The sequence below is a fragment of the Nannobrachium achirus genome (genome assembly GCF_963921795.1).
Source record: "Nannobrachium achirus genome assembly, chromosome: 10".
Taxonomy (NCBI): Eukaryota; Metazoa; Chordata; class Actinopteri; order Myctophiformes; family Myctophidae; genus Nannobrachium; species Nannobrachium achirus.
The window spans coordinates 7,718,581-7,738,193 of record NC_137819.1 but is presented as its reverse complement, the minus strand read 5'-3'; the positions used below and the strand labels follow the sequence as shown (position 1 = coordinate 7,738,193).

The window sequence follows — 19,613 nt, the reverse complement described above, 5'->3', positions numbered from 1 at the left end:
ACCATGGGGTATATTTCATCATAAGAATGTGGCTGGTTATATGGTTAAAAAAGTGTGTAATATGTATTATGGCGTGTAGATTAAAACAAATATTTGTGTTGATTGTGGTCTATTACAAAAGCTCACGGCGACACTAAACTCCACTAACCTCCTCTTCGACAGATTGGCACTCCTTATCGTCAGTGGCAAGGTCGATGAGGATTGTGCCCTGGCTGGCACAATGGAATGTCAGGTATGGGTTGGCACCTGAGGGGAAAACACAGGTACATTCAAAGGGTGCATTTGTGGTAAATTAATAATAAAGAAATCAAGTGAATGCACTTTCCCCCCGACGGAGGACAGATTGCATTTGGCCTCGAGATGCTACAGTGGAGCTGAGAATATGTTCTAGTTTTACGAGACAGCTCTAGGTGACTACAGTGGGCACGTGGTGATTTTCCGATGGCGTTAAAGTCCGAGAGACTTAAAGCCCGAAAGGCTGTTCAACTAGGAGGAGAGGCGGCTGTTAGACTGAGGATGCCGACGCTCGCACACACACGTGTGTGTGTGTGTGTGTGTGTGTGTGTGTGTGTGTGTGTGTGTGTGTGTGTGTGTGTGTCGCGCTCTCTCTCTCAAAAATCAAAAAGAGAGAGGGAGAGAGCGCACGCTTGAGAGGTGGTTGCATCTGTCCAAAAGCAAAAAGGTCTCAGTGCACTGTCTGTCTCTACTTTCTTCATAAAGATCATGTTAAACTTGGTCACATATAGTTTTGAGTGATTACTTTGTTTGTTGTTTGATGTGAAAGCATCGTGATGGATAAAGACCTGGATGTTACCTCTTGTGATCCAGGTCGGATCCAGTCAATTTGAAGAAATAAACCAGCGTTTATTTTGAGGTGAGGACAATAAGATAGCACAGGCCAAATTGAAATGACCTACATATTTTCGCAGTGAACAGGAATTATATCATTACTTATTTGGCAGCAGGTGTGTAAAGATTCTAATCTATCCACCTGTTTCCGCGGGAGTTTCCTGGAGATTATTTGGACCCGTTTGCACCACACTTCCGGTTTAACAGCAGACATACAAGCTCACGTCGTGTCGCAGATGCAGCCTGTTGTGAGCTTGTAAATCACACTCGGCTGCGGCGCCGGAAGCTCGGTACAGCGTCTGCGCAATGCACTATGGGGCGTTGGAAACTCGTGGATAAACATCTCAAATCGCTTTTATACTCTTAGATTTGGCCTTATATATTGATATGTGCTCAGATCTGGCTATTTGCTGGCTTTTTGGCTAATTAATTAGTTATTTTAATCATGCCAAAATCTGCGCATGAGGGGGGACCGGACCCCTCTCTCTCTCTCTCTGGGACATCGGTTTCGGATATCCGTGCCGTCGGATTTTCAGGCCAACGGAATATCGAGATTTAGCCTACTACAGTATGTGACTGCATGAATGTGAACCAACATTCTACTGTAAAACAGCATGCATGCTTAGAAACCTGTCAGTATATTTTAAAAAGAGGTCAGTCTCCGTATTGTGTGACAGTAGCCAGGTCGAGGTGTCCACAGAGGCTTTCTTTACCTTGTTGACCGCCCAGCAGTCTCTCTACGCCTTTAATGAGTTTGTGACGGTGGCCATAGGCATTAATCCCGATCTCCTTGAGCTCCTCGTGACCCATGTCAACCAGTACATCCAGAGTGATCTGTAACAAAATAAGTTGACTTAACGTGTTGACAAGCAGCACAACACTAGAGTATAGTTAGCATGGAAACGGGAATGGGATCTAAAATATTATTTGGATCATTTAAACAAAAGCTGTATATTGATGATTACTGTTGACATGCATCGCACTTGAACTACAAGTGCGATGCATGTCAGAATTTGTTCTCCTTCAGTTGTGCAAAACCCGTTGTACTCATTTTCCGGATTATATTGGTAACTATGACCTTATATTGATGAAATCAGGGAATATATGGGAGTTTGTGAATTTGTGGATATTGGTGTCAGTGCTGAAGTTCGAATTTAGATTTCTTATATTGTGACTAAAGCAGTTGTTACAGTATTGAAGTATTCTGTGTTAGGTCGATGTAGGTACAGATGAGGTGTGTTTGGTTCGCACCTGTTCCCTCTCAAAGATGTCCCTGAGGTGCTCCAGGCCCAGGCTCTTCAAGAACTGACTGATGTTCATGTCCAGCATTGCCACTAAAACAACAGAAAGAAAGCACAAAGTGTTAAAAGATACCGTAAATCAGTACCAGGACACCGAACTCAACCAACACTAATTATCACATAAACTCCTTAATCAGGTCCTTTGAAGGGTCAAAGCTATGACACCTAAACCAGTGGTTCTCAACCTGTGGGTCGGGACCCCCAGGGGGGGGGGGGGGGGTCCCCAAATTATTTTGAGGGGTCCCCAGGTGATCAGCTTAATGTGCAACATTGTTTTCTCACTCAACAGTAATCAAACCAACATGAAGTTTAGGTGTATAGAATGTGTCTGCACAGTTCTACAGTGACAATTTAAAGACGTTTTAATACCTCTAAAATGACAAATTAAACATTGGCCAAATTGTCCAATATTACGAGGCAGAAATTGTGAAAATAGCCGATCTACATGCTCACAACGCCTCGCGTTGCGAGGCGTTGTGAGCATGTAGATCTGCTATTTTCACAATAGAACCATGTTATAGTTATCGTTATAGTAATCGTTTAACAATGAGCCTCCCAATAACACCACAATCCAACTTACTCTCCCCTTCCTTCCTGTCCGTTCCTGTGGCTCCGTCTGCGACTCCGGAGGCCCCGGCGGCGGCGGCCAGCTCGTTGAGCGGGCCTGACAGGTTGTCTATGCTGCTGGCGGCCGACAGGCAGGAGAGTGTGGAGGCCGGGGAGATGACCGAGGCGCTGACCACCGTGGCCTGGGGCTTAAAGCAGCTGGGGAGGGCGTCAGGGGGCATGGCGTCCATTAGCAGGGCGCGGATGTCATCGGCCTACACAGTGACCATGGAGAGATGGACAAAGGACAAACTATTATTTAGTCAGTTTTTGATTCATCATTTACTTAGGAAGTATGGCAGGGTTACACCCCGCCACTCCGACATGTCTCCATTCAGACACTAACCCAATCTCTAACCCTAAAGGTGGTTGCACACTGCACTGCGTGTTTTCGTTGCGTTTTGGAAATCCAAAATCCAAAAGCCAGGGAGAGAGAGAGGAAAGAGATAGAGAGCAAGGGACTCAGTGCAACAGCTGCGAAAATCGAAAAAAATCAACCCTGGTCCGAAAATAAATACGAAACGGGCGGCAGTGTGCAAACGTGATTGACATAACGTGAGGTTGATTTTTTTTATTCACGCAATCCGAAATTCACTCTGATATTCGGCCCGAAAAACGCAGCAGTGTGCAAAGACCTTAACCCTAAACTTAACCCCTATGGGAGTGTCGCCACTCCGACAATAAAAAGTCAATTTCGGAGTGGCGACATGTCGGAATGGAGAGCGACTCCCGTATGGCAGTATTGAAGGGAAGTGGGGCATACAAACGCCAGCAAACAGTCAGAATCAAACCTGTGATGTCAAAGCAATATAGAATATCTTACATCTTTTGTAGCCCTTTACTAACTCGATCACTTTTGGGGAAATCCAAATTCAAAGACCTTTCCCAGGTAAAAAAATAAATAATCAATTTCATGGCAGGCTGCTTCATGTCAACGTGGAGCCCTGGTGGCCTTACCGTGGCGAGGTCCAACGCAGTCTGCCCTTCCTGGTTCTTCATGGTTGGGTCGGCACCGTGGGCCAGCAGCAGAGCACAGAGCTGGGTACGACCCTTCTGTGCTGCCTCGTGGAGGGGCGTGAATGCCCATTTGTCTGTGGCATTCACACACGTGTTGTACTTGATCAGCAGAGCTGCTATGTCAACGTGCTGTGGAGAGATGGATGAGGAAATATTACACACACGCAAAATGGTGATGTATTTTGGTTAATATGTCATAATTGCAACTGGGTATGGTTTTAACGCCATGCCAAAATGTATTGTAATTGGTGAGGAAATTGATGGTGGTAATGTTGCACATCAAGTTGTCTCACATGATAAGGAACTGCTTAAAACAAGAAAAGTCTGCACGATAGCTTTGCTCCGGAAAATATTTTGTACTTAAGGGTTCCCACACATTTTGACCAATTATTTTCCAAAACGTTTCCAGAATATTTAACCCAATTTCCAGGACTATATAACAATAATTCAGCTCAATAACAGGTCGCTTACTCCTATGCGCAATGCCCAAAGACAGGTAGTGTATGCCAGTGGTTCTCAACCTTTTCAGGCTGTGTCCCCTGAAATAATCATATTTGAACTGGGGACCCGGCACCCTGACGAACACTAAGAGTAGAGGAATTTTGTATAACACGAGGCGTTGTGAGCATGTAGATCGGCTATTTTCACAATTTCTGCCTCTAATATTTGACAATTTGGCCAATGTTTAATTTGTCATTTCAGAGGTATTAACAAAATCAATAACCAAAGTAGGGATGAGGCCGAATATTCGGCACCGAATATTTTCGGCCGAAAATGGCTAAAAATGCATTTTCGGTTTTCGGCTGGATAGCTTTTAAAACCGAATAGTTGAGCACCGAATAGTGTGAAGGACAGGGTCAGGGGTCCTCAATAGGCGGACCGCAGTCCATGTCCGGACCGCGGCACATTTCTGAGAAATCTCCGCACAGTTGTATCTGACGATCGGACTGACTGTGTGTGTTTGTGTGTGTGTGCGTGGGTGTGTATGCTGATTGTGCTCATTCGCTCAAACACATACACAGGCTCACAAGACACACCCCTACGCCAATTTGCAAGCCCACAAAGCGTCGCGGGTGCAACGTGCTGTGGGCTTGTAGATCAAAGGTTTTCCTTCCCTCCGAGTCTCCGACGCAGTCTGCTCTCCATGCTGCTCCCCCCCCTCCCCTCTCCTCTCCTCTCCACACACTCATGCCGCTCGCTGCCTTAAAAAAGTTGCTAAAACCTCTTGGAAACCATTGCTCCCACTGGATTAATAACTTAGAGATCTTCTACCTTTGGCTGTTCAATTGGAGAGGACAACAGCAACACATTAATATCCACGATGTAAGGCTCCAACTGCTTGCATTAGACGAGAAATGGTCGCGAAACTCGCGATGCGTGATCATGCGTCTTTAACAATGTGATGTGTCGTCGCATATTATTGCCAGCTATCCTAGGCTGTGTTAGGTTAATAACTATGACTCGTTGACCCTGATTTGACTGGTCATTTGACATAGTCAATCAGCACAGTCAGTCTGGCTTGTGCAGTACGTGTGTCAACTAACTGAATGTCAAGTAATCCTCTCCCCCTCACGCTAAGTTCCACTTTATTTTCCATTCTGAACGACAAGCCTAATATTGCATTTATGCTCTTTAGTTTCCAATAATTAAACTATAAGCCAGTGTTTTGCATGCATAAATAATTATCCATTCATCCATCCATCCATCTTCAACCGCTTATCCAGCATCAGGTAGCAGGGGTAACAGTTCCAACTGAGATTTCCAAAGTTCCAAATAATAATAATAATAATTAAAATAAACAATTCTAATGATTATAATAAACATACATACATACAGTACATACTGTATAAATGTATCCGCCTTATTTCGCCTTCGCCTTTTTTTCGGACCTGGACCTGTTTCAAAAAAATATTTCTGGACCTTCAAGATTTGTATTTGAGGACCCCTGGGCCCTAGATCATTTTGCAACATACAGTATGTGCATTTGTTGTTGAAGGCCTGGCTGTTACAGCCCTTGTGTTTACAATAATATTTTGTTGTAGGCCTAGATCATTCTGCAGTTTTAAGCACCTTGTTCTGATGCACTTTTATCTCTGTAGGATACTACAGAAATAGTTGCACTATTTTGACTTTGTTTTATGCTAACATTGCAAAGAGAAAATATTTTATTTTGTTATGTGTGCATTCAAAAGTGAGAAATAAATGTTTTATGGAACCATATGGTGATTATTATTTAAGTTAGGGTTTGCCATAATCAGGTAGCTTTACAACAAAGGTACAGCAATGGTACAAACATTTATTATACAAAATAAATTATATACATGTATTATTCGGCTATTCGGTATTCGGTATTCGGTGGAATGTTTCCAGTATTCGGTATTCGGTTTCGGCCAAGAATTTTGCTTTCGGCCCATCCCTAAACCAAAGACAATGCATAGCTATTTTTTCCAGGACCTTCCAGGATCCTTGATCAATTCCAAAACTTTTCCAGAACTGGAAAAATATTTTTCTAATTTCAAAATATTTCCAGGAATTTCATGACCGTGGGAACCCTGTATTTTGTAATTACTATAGAGTTCACCTGAGGACCTGTGGCCGAAAAAGACAGTACCTGTACCCGTGATGTACCTTTTCGGAGCAAAGCTGTTCTGTGGACTTTCCTTTTTAAACTATTAATATTTTGTTGTGACTGACCCCATAGGAGGCTGCGTTGTGAAGAGGGATGAGGCCTCCTTTGTCTTGGGCGTTTACATCAGCTCCATGTTCCAGCAGATACTCGGCCACCTCCAGGTTGTTGTAGTCAGCTGAAGAGGACAATATAATATAGCAACATTTATTTTTACTGCAACTGTTGGTGACAATGATACGTTAAATAGACACGGATACTGCTGCTAAAGATATACCTGTGGTTTATCATACCTCCCTTTCTACCTGTACTTTAACTAATCTACACTTATGTATTTTTTTTTATAAACGTTACATTACATCCAGTATAATAATCCTTTTGGGTCATATTGTTTTGTTGAGTTGGCCACCTAACATTTTGTGCTTGTACCTGTATTAGCCCGTGATCCCCAAAATAAACATATTTGAACTGGGGACCCCCATCCTGACAAGCACTTGGAATTGTAGGTATTATTTAATGTGACTCGGTTCCACAGATAAATATTGTGAAAATAGCAGATCTACATGCTCAAAACGCCTCGCATTTTCACAATGTTCGCCTCTTGCTTACTTAATATTTGACAGTTTGGCCAGTCCTGTCGAATATTCGACTATACTTTGAGGTTGAATAATTCGAATACTAAAAATCACTATTCGCGAATGCCCTACTGTTACCTGCTAGATGTAGTGGTGTGGAGTTGCGTCCCTGGGTGTCTCGGCAGTTGATGTTCTCTGGGGAGCAGAGCTTCTGGACGCGGGCCAGGCAGCCTTTCTTTGCAGCGTCCAGCAGGGCAGCGTCCCCTCTCAGCAGGTCCTGGATGTCCGTGTCTCCGTCCTTCACCATGTCCAGAGGCATGTTCCCATCACAGTTCTTCTTAGTGGGGTCTGCTCCATGCTGTGGAATAAAAAAAGACATCAGTGTTGTTTTTGACAGCACATTTTGATTTAATTGTGGGCTCGCCTGGAAGGCGAGCACACGTATGTTATCTTCATTATTTATCTATCAGTCAGTCAGTATCCTCAAAACTTTGGCGCGATTCATCTCTTAAACGCTTACACCTTTCAACACCATTCAAATTTTTATGTGTTCAGCTTACTGAGGACACGTGTGCTTGTATTTTTGGTTTTGAAATGTTTTGTAGTATAAATATAAAAAAATAAAAATGTTTAACTTTTAAATGCACCCAATGCATTTCCAATGGGTTTAGCAGAGTGAGACAGAGGAAAGGGACCCATGTTTATATTAAGTCGCTGTGGCTGCAATATTCACACTTCAGATATGCTATTTATATCAATGCGTTCACACAGGTCTGCTGTCTGATTTGATCCAAATGTCTAAGCTGTGTGATATATAAAACTATAGTTATAGTTAAAACTATAAATAAATGTCCCTCTGCACTCTACTGATTGACACAGCTGTGATTAAATGCTTGGCTGTCATTGGCTGTTCTGTGGTGATTTAGCCTTACATAAGTCGGACCTGCAGTGACAATGCGAAAGTCTCGGCAGAGACGTCTTAAAGGGGAAGACCACCCATTTTCAATATTGAACTATGTCATTAATATACCTTAGAGGAGTTGTGTGGAAATAAAAAGAAAGTTCCCCATCTTCTGTGTTGCCTAGAACTGGAGGATTGATTTTGGGGTTTGTATTGCAAATTACAACTTGATGACATCACACATTGTACTTTACAATACAAACCCCAAAATCAATCCTCCAGTTCTAGGCAACACAGAAGAGGAACACACACACACACACACACACACACACACACACACACACACACACACACACACACACACACACACACACACACACACACACACACACACACAGTCCCCGACTAAGGATTTGTATAGTCGACTATGATTTTAGTGTAATAGCGCAATAAGTGTAATAGTGTAATAGTGTAATAAGTGTAATAGTGTAATAGTGTAATAGTGCAATAGTGTAATAAGTGTAATAAGTGTAATAAGTGTAATAGTGTAATAAGTGTAATAGTGTAATATGTGTAATAGTGTAATAGTGTAATAGGGCAATAAGTGTAATAGTGTAATAGTGTAATAAGTGTAATAGTGTAATAGTGTAATAATTGTAATAGTGTAATAGGGCAATAAGTGTAAAAGGGCAATAAGTGTAATAGTGTAATAGCACAATAAGTGTAATAGTGCAATAAGTGTAATAGTGTAATAGTGTAATAAGTGTAATAGTGTAATAGCGCAATAAGTGTAATAGTGTATTAAGTGTAATAGTGTAATAGCACAATAAGTGTAATAGTGTAATAAGTGTAATAGTGTAATAGTGTAATAAGTGTAATAGTGTAATAGCACAATACGTGTAATAGTGTAATAGTGTAATAAGTGTAATAGTGTAATAGCACAATAAGTGTAATAGTGTAATAAGTGTAATAGTGCAATAGTGTAATAGTGTAATAAGTGTAATAGTGTAATAAGTGTAATAGTGTAATAGTATAATAAGTGTAATAGTGTAATAAGTGTAATAGTGTAATAGTGTAATAGTGTAATAGGGCAATAAGTGTAATAGTGTAATAGTGTAATAAGTGTAATAGTGTAATAATTGTAATAGTGTAATAGTGTAATAGTGTAATAGTGTAATAGGGCAATAAGTGTAAAAGGGCAATAAGTGTAATAGTGTAACCGCTGCCCCTTGTGACGTGGGTAGAGCTGCGAGGGCCCGGTCATCGCTGCTTGCAGCTTTAATTTAATTTAATTTTGATTTAATTGTCCATACCGTTAAAGGACCAGGTCACCTCTGGGACAACCAGATCTTATTTTATTGTTGTGTGGGACACGATCAACACAATCCTGAGTAATTTCTTGTGTTCAATCTTTGTTTTTAGATATTTTAGTATTTCAGCATGCTACAACTGGTCATATGATGCTTTGTAGCATGATATTGCATCATCTCATGCATCATATGATGCAAAATGCATCATATGACCAGTTGTAGCATACTGAAATACTAAAATATCTAAAAACACAGATTGAACACAAAAAATAACTCAACATTGTGTTGATCGTGTCCCACACAACAATAAAATAAGATCTGGTTGTCCCAAAGGTGACCTGGTCCTTTAAGTTCATGTAATAACACTGCTTGTCTACATTGTATTTGCATTACCATTTTACGTCAGTAAAATGAAAGAGAGCATTGCCTGGGAACTTGACACTTTTACTATTATTGTTTTGGGTTGGAAGCGAGCCCACACTGTTTCGAAGGAACAGTATTTCTAGTTTTAGTCATAGTCTTTTGAATAAAATGTCATTTAGTTTTAGTCATAATTTAGTCACCTGAAATGTTTTAATTTTAGTCGACTAAATATCATAAGATTTTAGGCGATCTACAGTTGATTTAGTCAACTGAAATGTATTTTGGCAGGCCTTGATGGCATCGTAATGACTGATTTTACACTTGATTTTACATCAATATATTTAGTCTTAGTTTTAGTCATCACAGCTTAGTTTTTATTTCGTTTTTGACAGTGGAAAAAACTGTCGACAAATTTTTCGTCATAGTTTTAGTCGACGAAATCAACAGTTTTCTGTCTTCAGTAAAGGAAAATATATCCCTGAGAGTTAGCAGAACCTACATAGCTCTTGTTGGGTTGTGTTAATTATTACAGATTATGTCCTGTGTTTTGGTTTACATACACAGTACTGCATATCAGTGAGATCACCGTAAAACTCACCTTCAGCAGCAGTTTGCAAATCTCATATTTGCCTTTGGCCGCAGCTTCATGAAGGGGGGTGAATTTCCACAGGTCAGCTACGTTGACTGAGGCTCCGTGTCTGACCATTAATATTTTGTTGTGACTGACCCCATAGGAGGCTGCGTTGTGAAGAGGGATGAGGCCTCCTTTGTCTTGGGCGTTTACATCAGCTCCATGTTCCAGCAGATACTCGGCCACCTCCAGGTTGTTGTAGTCAGCTGAAGAGGACAATATAATATAGCAACATTTATTTTTACTGCAACTGTTGGTGACAATGATACGTTAAATAGACACGGATACTGCTGCTAAAGATATACCTGTGGTTTATCATACCTCCCTTTCTACCTGTACTTTAACTAATCTACACTTATGTATTTTTTTTTATAAACGTTACATTACATCCAGTATAATAATCCTTTTGGGTCATATTGTTTTGTTGAGTTGGCCACCTAACATTTTGTGCTTGTACCTGTATTAGCCCGTGATCCCCAAAATAAACATATTTGAACTGGGGACCCCCATCCTGACAAGCACTTGGAATTGTAGGTATTTTATCACTCCAAATTTAATGCAAGAGCCAGAGGAGTGGCAATACTGATAAATAGTAAAATTCAATTTACAGTCTCAACTATCAAATCAGATGTAAATGGAAGATACTTAATAATTTCAGGAATACTCTTTCAAACCCCAGTCCTACTAGTGAATGTCTATGCCCCCAATTGGGATGACATAGAATTTATGAACAGACTTTTATCTGGCCTTCCAGACTTAAATACTCACAAGTTAATTTTTGGAGGAGACTTGAACCTAACTATTAACCCTTTATTGGACCGTTCGAACCCTAAAAACCTCTCTGTATTGAAGATGTCCAAATCATTGTCAACGTTCATGGAAGATAGTGGATGTGTTGACCCGTGGAGAGCACTAAACCCCCTGACTAAAAGTTTCTCCTTTTTTTCAAATGTTCATCGAGTTTTCTCCCGCATCGATTATTTTTTTATAGATACGTATTTCCTAAATCATGTTGTATCTGTGAAGTACTTGCCGATTATAATCTCTGATCATGCACCACTTCAATTGGACATCTCATTTCCTTTAAATATTAAAATACGCCCCCCCTGGCGACTGGATGCCTTGCTGCTTAGAAACGACGACTTCTGTAAAAAAATAGCTAGATCTATTGATAACTTCATGGTTGAAAATAAATCAGACTCCGTACCAGAATCACTGCTCTGGGAAACATTAAAGGCTGTTCTACGTGGTGAGATAATATCTTTCTCATCCCGTGAAAATAAAAATAAAAACAAACGTATTACAGAACTCACAAAGGCAATATCCACCGTTGATAAACAATGTGTGATGAACCCATCACCACAACTCATTCAAAAAAGAACCAGTCTTCAGTCGGAGTATAATATTCTCTCGACCACTAATGCTGAAAGAATGCTATTACAATCTCACGGACAAACATATGAATATGGAGACAAAGCCAGCAGGTTACTTGCACATCAGATCAAACGTCAAGCAGCCTCACGTTTAATTCACCAAATCAAAGGTAATGCAAATCAAATTACCTCCGACCCTCAAGAAATAAATGAGGTGTTTAAGACCTACTATTCAACGTTATACACTTCTCAATCAGTTAATCAAACGAAGATGAAATCTTTTTTGGATACTCTTAATTTTCCTACCATTAATGTGGAGGGAAAAAATAACTTGGATAAACCCATAGAACTGCAAGAGATCATCATAGCTATTAAATCGTTGTCTTGCGGCAAGGCTCCAGGCCCAGATGGGTTCACAACTGACTTTTATAAAAAGTTTATTGATAAATTGTCTCCCATTCTGTTAGACGTTTTTAATGAATCATTTGAAAACAAAGCTTTACCACTAACACTTACACAAGCCACAATAACTCTTCTTTTAAAAAAAGGCAAAGACCCTACTGAGTGTGCCTCATATCGACCTATTTCATTGTTAAACCAAGAACAAAAGATTTTAGCAAAGATCCTAGCTTTACGAATGGAATCTGTCATAGCCCAGGTAATTTCAACAGACCAAACAGGATTCATTAAGGGACGTCATTTGTTCTTCAATATTAGAAAATTGTTAAACATTATCTACACGTCAAGCTCACTTCTCCCTCCAGAGGTTGTTATTTCTCTGGATGCGGAGAAGGCGTTCGACCGTGTGGAGTGGCCATACCTTTTTTCTGTTCTTCGAAGATTTGGTTTTGGAGAAACTTTTGTGTCTTGGATCCAGCTGTTGTACTCAAATCCACTTGCAAGTGTAAACACAAACTCATTGCACTCTTCCTTCTTTCGTTTAGCTAGAGGGACACGTCAAGGCTGTCCGCTATCTGGGTTACTTTTCGCTATCGCGATTCAACCATTATCCATGGCTCTAAAAGAATCTCAAACCATCCAAGGAATTACTCGATTTGGTAAAGAATATAAGACCTCTTTGTACGCAGATGATCTCTTACTTTACATTAAAAATCCAATACAATCAATCCCTGCCGCTGAAAAGATATTAAAAGAATTTGGCTCATTCTCCGGTTATAAAGTAAATCTCAAAAAGAGTATATGTTTCCCTATCAACACCGTGGATCAACAAATTCAACAGAAAGACACCACTTTCCAACTATCATATTCCGGCTTCACATACTTGGGAATCAATATTACACCAAAACTCTCCCTTCTCTATTATGCAAACTTTGGACCCCTGATAACAAATATAAAAGCAGACTTTCAACGTTGGAGCAACTTACCTCTATCCTTAGCGGGAAGAGTGCAATGTGTAAAAATGACTACGTTTCCAAAGTTTCTATACTTGGTTCAATGCCTTCCAATTTTCCTACCTAAATCATTTTTTAAAACCATAGACCAACTTGTAATTAGCTTTATTTGGAATAACAAAACTCCCAGAATTAGTAAAACCATCTTACAGAGCAAAAAGGTTGAAGGTGGTCTAGCCTTACCAAATTTTTTGAATTACTACTGGGGAGCTAATATTCAGAAGATAAACTATTGGCTACACGCACCTGACACAGATTGGTGCTCCTTGGAGCTTCAATCGTGTCACTTATCCTCCCTACCAGCTCTAGTATACTCCTCTCTTCCTTTATCCCCCTCCCGATACTCACTGAACCCAGTAGTATTATCAACATTAAAGATTTGGATCCAATTCCGACGGCACTTCAAATTCATCTCACCATCTATATACTCGCCCATAAAAATGAATCACTTATTTACTCCTTCTATCATAGACCTATCATTTGATAGATGGTACGAGCTAGGAATTAGGTGTTTTAAGGATTTATATAAAGATAATATATTCCATAGTTTTCCTTCCCTTTGTGCTGAATTTAACCTCTCCACTGATAATCTTTTTAGATTTTTCCAAATTCGCAATTTTGTTAAACACGTTTTTGGTGCATTTCCACACCTGCCTAATAACCAGAAGTGGGAAAAACTGCTCTTATTATCACCAACAGAGAATGGATTTATTTCAAATAGTTACACATTCATATCATCCCTTACTGGTACTAACACACAACGAACAAAAAATAAATGGGAAAGAGAACTGAACACAGATTTGTCAGATGAGTGGTGGGCAGACGCTTTACACAGAGTCAACTCAACCACTTCATGCGCCCGCCTCAGTTTGATCCAACTTAAAGTTGCACATAGAGCCCATCTTAGTAAAGCCAGAGTAGCTGAAATGTACCCTGAGGCTGACTCAAAGTGTGACCGTTGCGCCCAGCCACAAGCACACCTGACACACATGTATTGGTCGTGTCCGCACTTGCAGCGGTTTTGGTCGTCGGTGTTCGGCACATTGTCTGAGATTTTTGAAGTCACGTTGCAACCATGTCCATTGCTGGCCATATTTGGCACACCACTAAACCCTCTGCAATTTACAAATCAAAAAATGGAAATTATCGCCTTTGCAATGCTATTAGCCAAAAGAAGAATTTTGTTAGCTTGGAAATCTCCAATACCACCCTCTCACTCAACCTGGCTCAATGATGTGATGTACTTTTTAAGTTTGGAGAAAATCAAGTTCTCTCTCAGAGGAACAATTAAGAGCTTCTACGAAACATGGAGTCCATTTATTGAATACTTTAATTCACTAGTATAGGAATACATATTTTGGAGGTACACACTGGATATGGATGGTGGCCGTGACGGACAATGTCTCTTTCACTGACAATTGACTGACCCATGATGTGACCCACGTTTTTGTTTTGTTTTGTTTTGTTTTGTCTTGTCCTGTTTTGCTCTTGATTTTAAGTTGTTATTGTATGTTATGTTGTTGCCATGTGTTGTCTTGCTGAGTGACGATTGCTCGTCACGTGCAATGTGTTTAAAAAAAAAAAAAGGATTACATAACATTACAATGTAAAGTATATCCAATAAAAAATTTATAAAAAAAAAAAAAAAAAAAAAAAAGGAATTGTAGGTATTATTTAATGTGACTCGGTTCCACAGATAAATATTGTGAAAATAGCAGATCTACATGCTCAAAACGCCTCGCATTTTCACAATGTTCGCCTCTTGCTTACTTAATATTTGACAGTTTGGCCAGTCCTGTCGAATATTCGACTATACTTTGAGGTCGAATAATTAGAATACTAAAAATCACTATTCGCGAATGCCCTACTGTTACCTGCTAGATGTAGTGGTGTGGAGTTGCGTCCCTGGGTGTCTCGGCAGTTGATGTTCTCTGGGGAGCAGAGCTTCTGGACGCGGGCCAGGCAGCCTTTCTTTGCAGCGTCCAGCAGGGCAGCGTCCCCTCTCAGCAGGTCCTGGATGTCCGTGTCTCCGTCCTTCACCATGTCCAGAGGCATGTTCCCATCACAGTTCTTCTTAGTGGGGTCTGCTCCATGCTGTGGAATAAAAAAAGACATCAGTGTTGTTTTTGACAGCACATTTTGATTTAATTTTAGTCATAGTCTTTTGAATAAAATGTCATTTAGTTTTAGTCATAATTTAGTCACCTGAAATGTTTTAATTTTAGTCGACTAAATATCATAAGATTTTAGGCGATCTACAGTTGATTTAGTCAACTGAAATGTATTTTGGCAGGCCTTGATGGCATCGTAATGACTGATTTTACACTTGATTTTACATCAATATATTTAGTCTTAGTTTTAGTCATCACAGCTTAGTTTTTATTTCGTTTTTGACAGTGGAAAAAACTGTCGACAAATTTTTCGTCATAGTTTTAGTCGACGAAATCAACAGTTTTCTGTCTTCAGTAAAGGAAAATATATCCCTGAGAGTTAGCAGAACCTACATAGCTCTTGTTGGGTTGTGTTAATTATTACAGATTATGTCCTGTGTTTTGGTTTACATACACAGTACTGCATATCAGTGAGATCACCGTAAAACTCACCTTCAGCAGCAGTTTGCAAATCTCATATTTGCCTTTGGCCGCAGCTTCATGAAGGGGGGTGAATTTCCACAGGTCAGCTACGTTGACTGAGGCTCCGTGTCTGACCAGCAGCTCTGCCACCTCGTAGGGGCCATAAGAACAGGCATTATGTAGAGGCACCAGCCCTCTGGGGGAAGAAAACACACACACACACACACACACACACACACACACACACACACACACACACACACACACACACACACACACACACACACACACACACACACACACACACACACACACACAGTTAGATTAAGGTAGTGGATATTAATCCATTGAGCATGCAGCCGGTTCAGGTTAGGCACTGCCACTGGTAGAATGCCTACAGTATGTATAGTTATGATTTGGTGAGGTATTTCCTTTATCGTTTTATTTTAATCTCTGCCAGGCCGGAGAATCTTATGTTCACCACTGTCTTGACTACAAAACCGCATTATACGTTTTCTTTATTGTTGTATTTCATTTAAGCCTGAATTGTATACATGTCAGGATGGTTGCTAATTTGTATTTACAACACTGATGAACCCAACTGACCATCATCAGGTATCATTCATAATTTCTTTTTATTAACCCATACAGAACGGGTACACATTAACTCATTGCATGCCAGGCCCGATAGTCCCGAGATTATTTTAATGTCTTTCCCTGCCAGGCCCGATAGTCCCGAGAATTTCCGCCATTTTGAAAAAAAACAAACAAAAAAAACAAAAAATCAAAAATGTTTTTTTTCAAAAAAAAAATTGGACCCCAAAAAATTTAGTAGGCATGATAGAAATCGCGAAATTGCATGTTTAACCCCCATAGCAACCCCATCTATCAAACATGGCAGCCATCTTTGTTTACATTTTAGGAAAACATAATGGCTTGTATCTCATGATGAATGCCTGAACGGATTTCCATTCGGATTTTTTTGTTTGAAAGCTGTGAGCAATGTGGACACACGTGGTGCATTATCTAGGCATGGGTGTGCATGATCCGTGCACTATGAATTACATGGAAGTCTATAGAGACCAGAGGCACCATAGAGTACGAAGGTATTGTTAAATGGCGGGGAATGTGTTAATGTGTATCATTATTTTATGCTTTAACTATTGAAAATTAGCAGATATACAAGCTCACAGCGCGTCTGCGAGCTTGTAGATCTGCTATTTTTGAAAAATCGTGAAAATTAGAATTTTGACCCGATTCTATGTGTCTTTTGAATCCTTCTAAGGTTTTTTGGAAAAACCTATGTTTCTATGTCAGCAATCTGGCCAGCCATCGTCAAAAACTTTTTCATGTGTAGGACCCCCAAAATGATATTTATTTGGCCACGGAACCGCATCTCAAAATATTTAGTTCCAGGGACCACCCAGAAGCAAAATTTGAGTTACAAACGTTCTCTTTGAAAATACATGTATTCAAAGATTTGCACACATTTTCACGCTGTGAGCTTGTATATCTGCCATTTTTCAATAGCTAAAGCATTCAATAATTCTAGGCCTAAATGGGTTAAAAACAATCATACCAACACACATATTATGCAGGGCCGGCAGTTCAGATGAACTCACCCCTTGTCTTTAGCGTGGACGTCGGCCCCATGGTGCAGCAGGTATTCCACCACAGCCACGCGGTTATAGCCTGCCGCAAAGTGCAGCGGGGTGGAGTGGCGCACCTCCAGGTCCCGGCAGTTCACATTCTGAGGCGTGCACAGTTGCTGCCGCAGATTGAGACAATGTGGAAAACGTTAGTTAACTGCAAGCATGACTTAAAAGGTTGTATAACATTACAGTCTAAAGTTTTATCAGATTTGCTTAGTTATCCAGAATGCCTCACAAATAGATCTGTTGTAGAAAAAGCATTTGTTTCTGCAATACTTACATTACAAGTGACTAATGGTTAAGAATAGCAAGGCTCAGACATAGTACAATATTCTTGTAGTCTTACAATGATCATGAGTTCATGACAGAACATTACAATATCAGAGACAGGTGTTACAGAGAAGGCTAGAAGACAAAGGGCATATGAGATATGAGACAAAATAGACAAAGGTTTGAGACAAACAAATGCATTCCGATATCGATTGTAAATATTGAACAGGCATACAAACGGGGCAGGGGTGAAAAGGTTTTGCGAGTCTTACCTGTACTGTGTCCAGATCACCAGCTTTGGCTGCTTCCAAGAATCGGTAGTCCACATCGGAGTTACGTGTGGGGACATTTTCTAAGCAAGCAGGGAGAAATAAAAGAAGAAAGAGTAAGTACAGGGTAGGGCATTAACGACTTGCAAGTTGACTCGACTCAGTAAAAAGTTGATGACGTCATCACATCACACACAACCCCCCCAATGATTTTGGGGGGTCCCCAGATGATTGACTTTATGTGCAACATTGTTTTCTCTCTAAACTCTAAACAAACCAACATAAAGTTTAAGTGTATAAAGGGTATCTGCACATTTCTAAAGTGACAATTTAAGGATTTTTAATACCTCTAAAATTGTCCAAACTGTCAAATATATAGAGGCAGAAATTGTGAAAATAGCCGATCTACATCTTGTGAGCATGTAGATCTGCTATTTTCACAATAGAAAGTATATACAGTATATATATATATATATATATTTTTTTTTTTACTTCGACTTTCTCTGGTGGGAGTCGACTTGTGTAATGAAGTCGACTTGTCAACTTTTTCGTTAATGCCCTAGTACAGGGTAACCATAGTCCTTGACTATTCCATTACATATTTAGGCCGGTCACAATTTCCATAATGAAAACCTAAACGTTACATTAATCTTTTAATAAGATTCCATTCTAATCAAAATGTCGTAAAACAACCGAATGATGTCATGCATTTAACTTGGAGCCAGAGAGGCTCAAAGCCCAGTTGCCATGGTTACCATTGAGGATCTGTTGCACGGCCTCGTTGCCCATCTGCGCTGCGGTGAAGCCCTGCAGGGACACAATGGAGGGGTCGGCCCCGTAGCTCAGCAGCAGACGACAGGTCTGGATGTGGCCCGCCAGAGCTGCCCTGTGGAGCGCTGTCTGACCCAACGTGTCCACTGCATTCACCTGGAGGACGGAGAGACCACATCAGGCCAGGCAAAACTATAGCCATCCAGCAGGGACATGCTGGGCCCCTGATTCAGTCCGGGAAAAAGAGCTGTAGAGGCCCTCATTGCGCGCTATAGAGAGAGATCTCTCTCTATAGCGCTGCTGCTACTCAAAGATTTGCCATTTCAGATCATGACAAGTGACAAGCCAGTGGGCCAATTACATGAGTTATATTTCGTCATTGTCGGGTGGAAACCTTGTATGTCCAAAACCACTTTAAAAATGATTTCAACTAGTGAAAACAGCCGATCTACAAGCACACAACACCTCGCACTGCGAGGCGTTGTGTGCTTGTAGATCTGCTGTTTTCACTACTTTTATTTCTTGAGCTTTCTTTGAGCAGTACTACCAGTATACTATACTCAAATAAATTCAAATAAATTTTACCTGTCTGTGGCGTTTTAAGATCTTTGAAGCATGAATCTAAGACTCTTTGGGGCCTTGTTTTTACATAGATGAACGTCAGAAGCCTACCTTAGCACCATGTTTCTGCAGGACCTCCAAGATATCGTTATGAGCCCGCTCTGCAGCAACATGCAGTGGAGTCATGAAGCTACCAAGACAATAAAAGGAAAGACAAATTGAATACAAAAATAAACATTTAATTGTGTTGTTTTTTTGTCTTGTTCTTTTGAGAAAATGTCTTAAAACAAAAATCCCATATTTCAAGTAGATGGATAGCAGCTGTCTTACTCTTTGTTCTTCTCGTTGATGTTGGCACCTTTACGCAAAAGCAGCTCTGTGACTTGTTTCCGTTTGGGGTGAGGGGAAGCTACAGCACAGTGCTGCAATACATCAACAACATTGTATCACATATCATTTCTTTCCTCGGAAATGTGGTTTGCTCCACAGATCAACAGCAGATATCTCTCTCTCTCTCTCTCACACACACACACACTAGGGCATTCACCAAATA

General features: G+C 40.4%; 1 protein-coding gene across 1 annotated transcript in view; it reads right to left on the bottom strand.

Moving 5' to 3' along the window:
• LOC308292379 (poly [ADP-ribose] polymerase tankyrase-like) overlaps positions 1-19,613 on the bottom strand; it is a gene marked incomplete at both ends in the record, with an annotated part of 40,059 nt that overhangs the window by 1,654 nt on the left and 18,792 nt on the right. Inside the window, 13 exons of the mRNA XM_080734692.1 lie at positions 149-246; positions 1,563-1,683; positions 2,101-2,183; positions 2,731-2,971; positions 3,714-3,902; positions 10,276-10,385; positions 14,839-15,058; positions 15,568-15,733; positions 17,160-17,305; positions 17,732-17,811; positions 18,484-18,655; positions 19,172-19,250; positions 19,391-19,482. Of these exons, the coding sequence (XP_080590818.1) occupies positions 149-246; positions 1,563-1,683; positions 2,101-2,183; positions 2,731-2,971; positions 3,714-3,902; positions 10,276-10,385; positions 14,839-15,058; positions 15,568-15,733; positions 17,160-17,305; positions 17,732-17,811; positions 18,484-18,655; positions 19,172-19,250; positions 19,391-19,482 (1,797 nt within the window). The remainder of the gene's footprint in view (positions 1-148; positions 247-1,562; positions 1,684-2,100; positions 2,184-2,730; positions 2,972-3,713; positions 3,903-10,275; positions 10,386-14,838; positions 15,059-15,567; positions 15,734-17,159; positions 17,306-17,731; positions 17,812-18,483; positions 18,656-19,171; positions 19,251-19,390; positions 19,483-19,613) is intronic.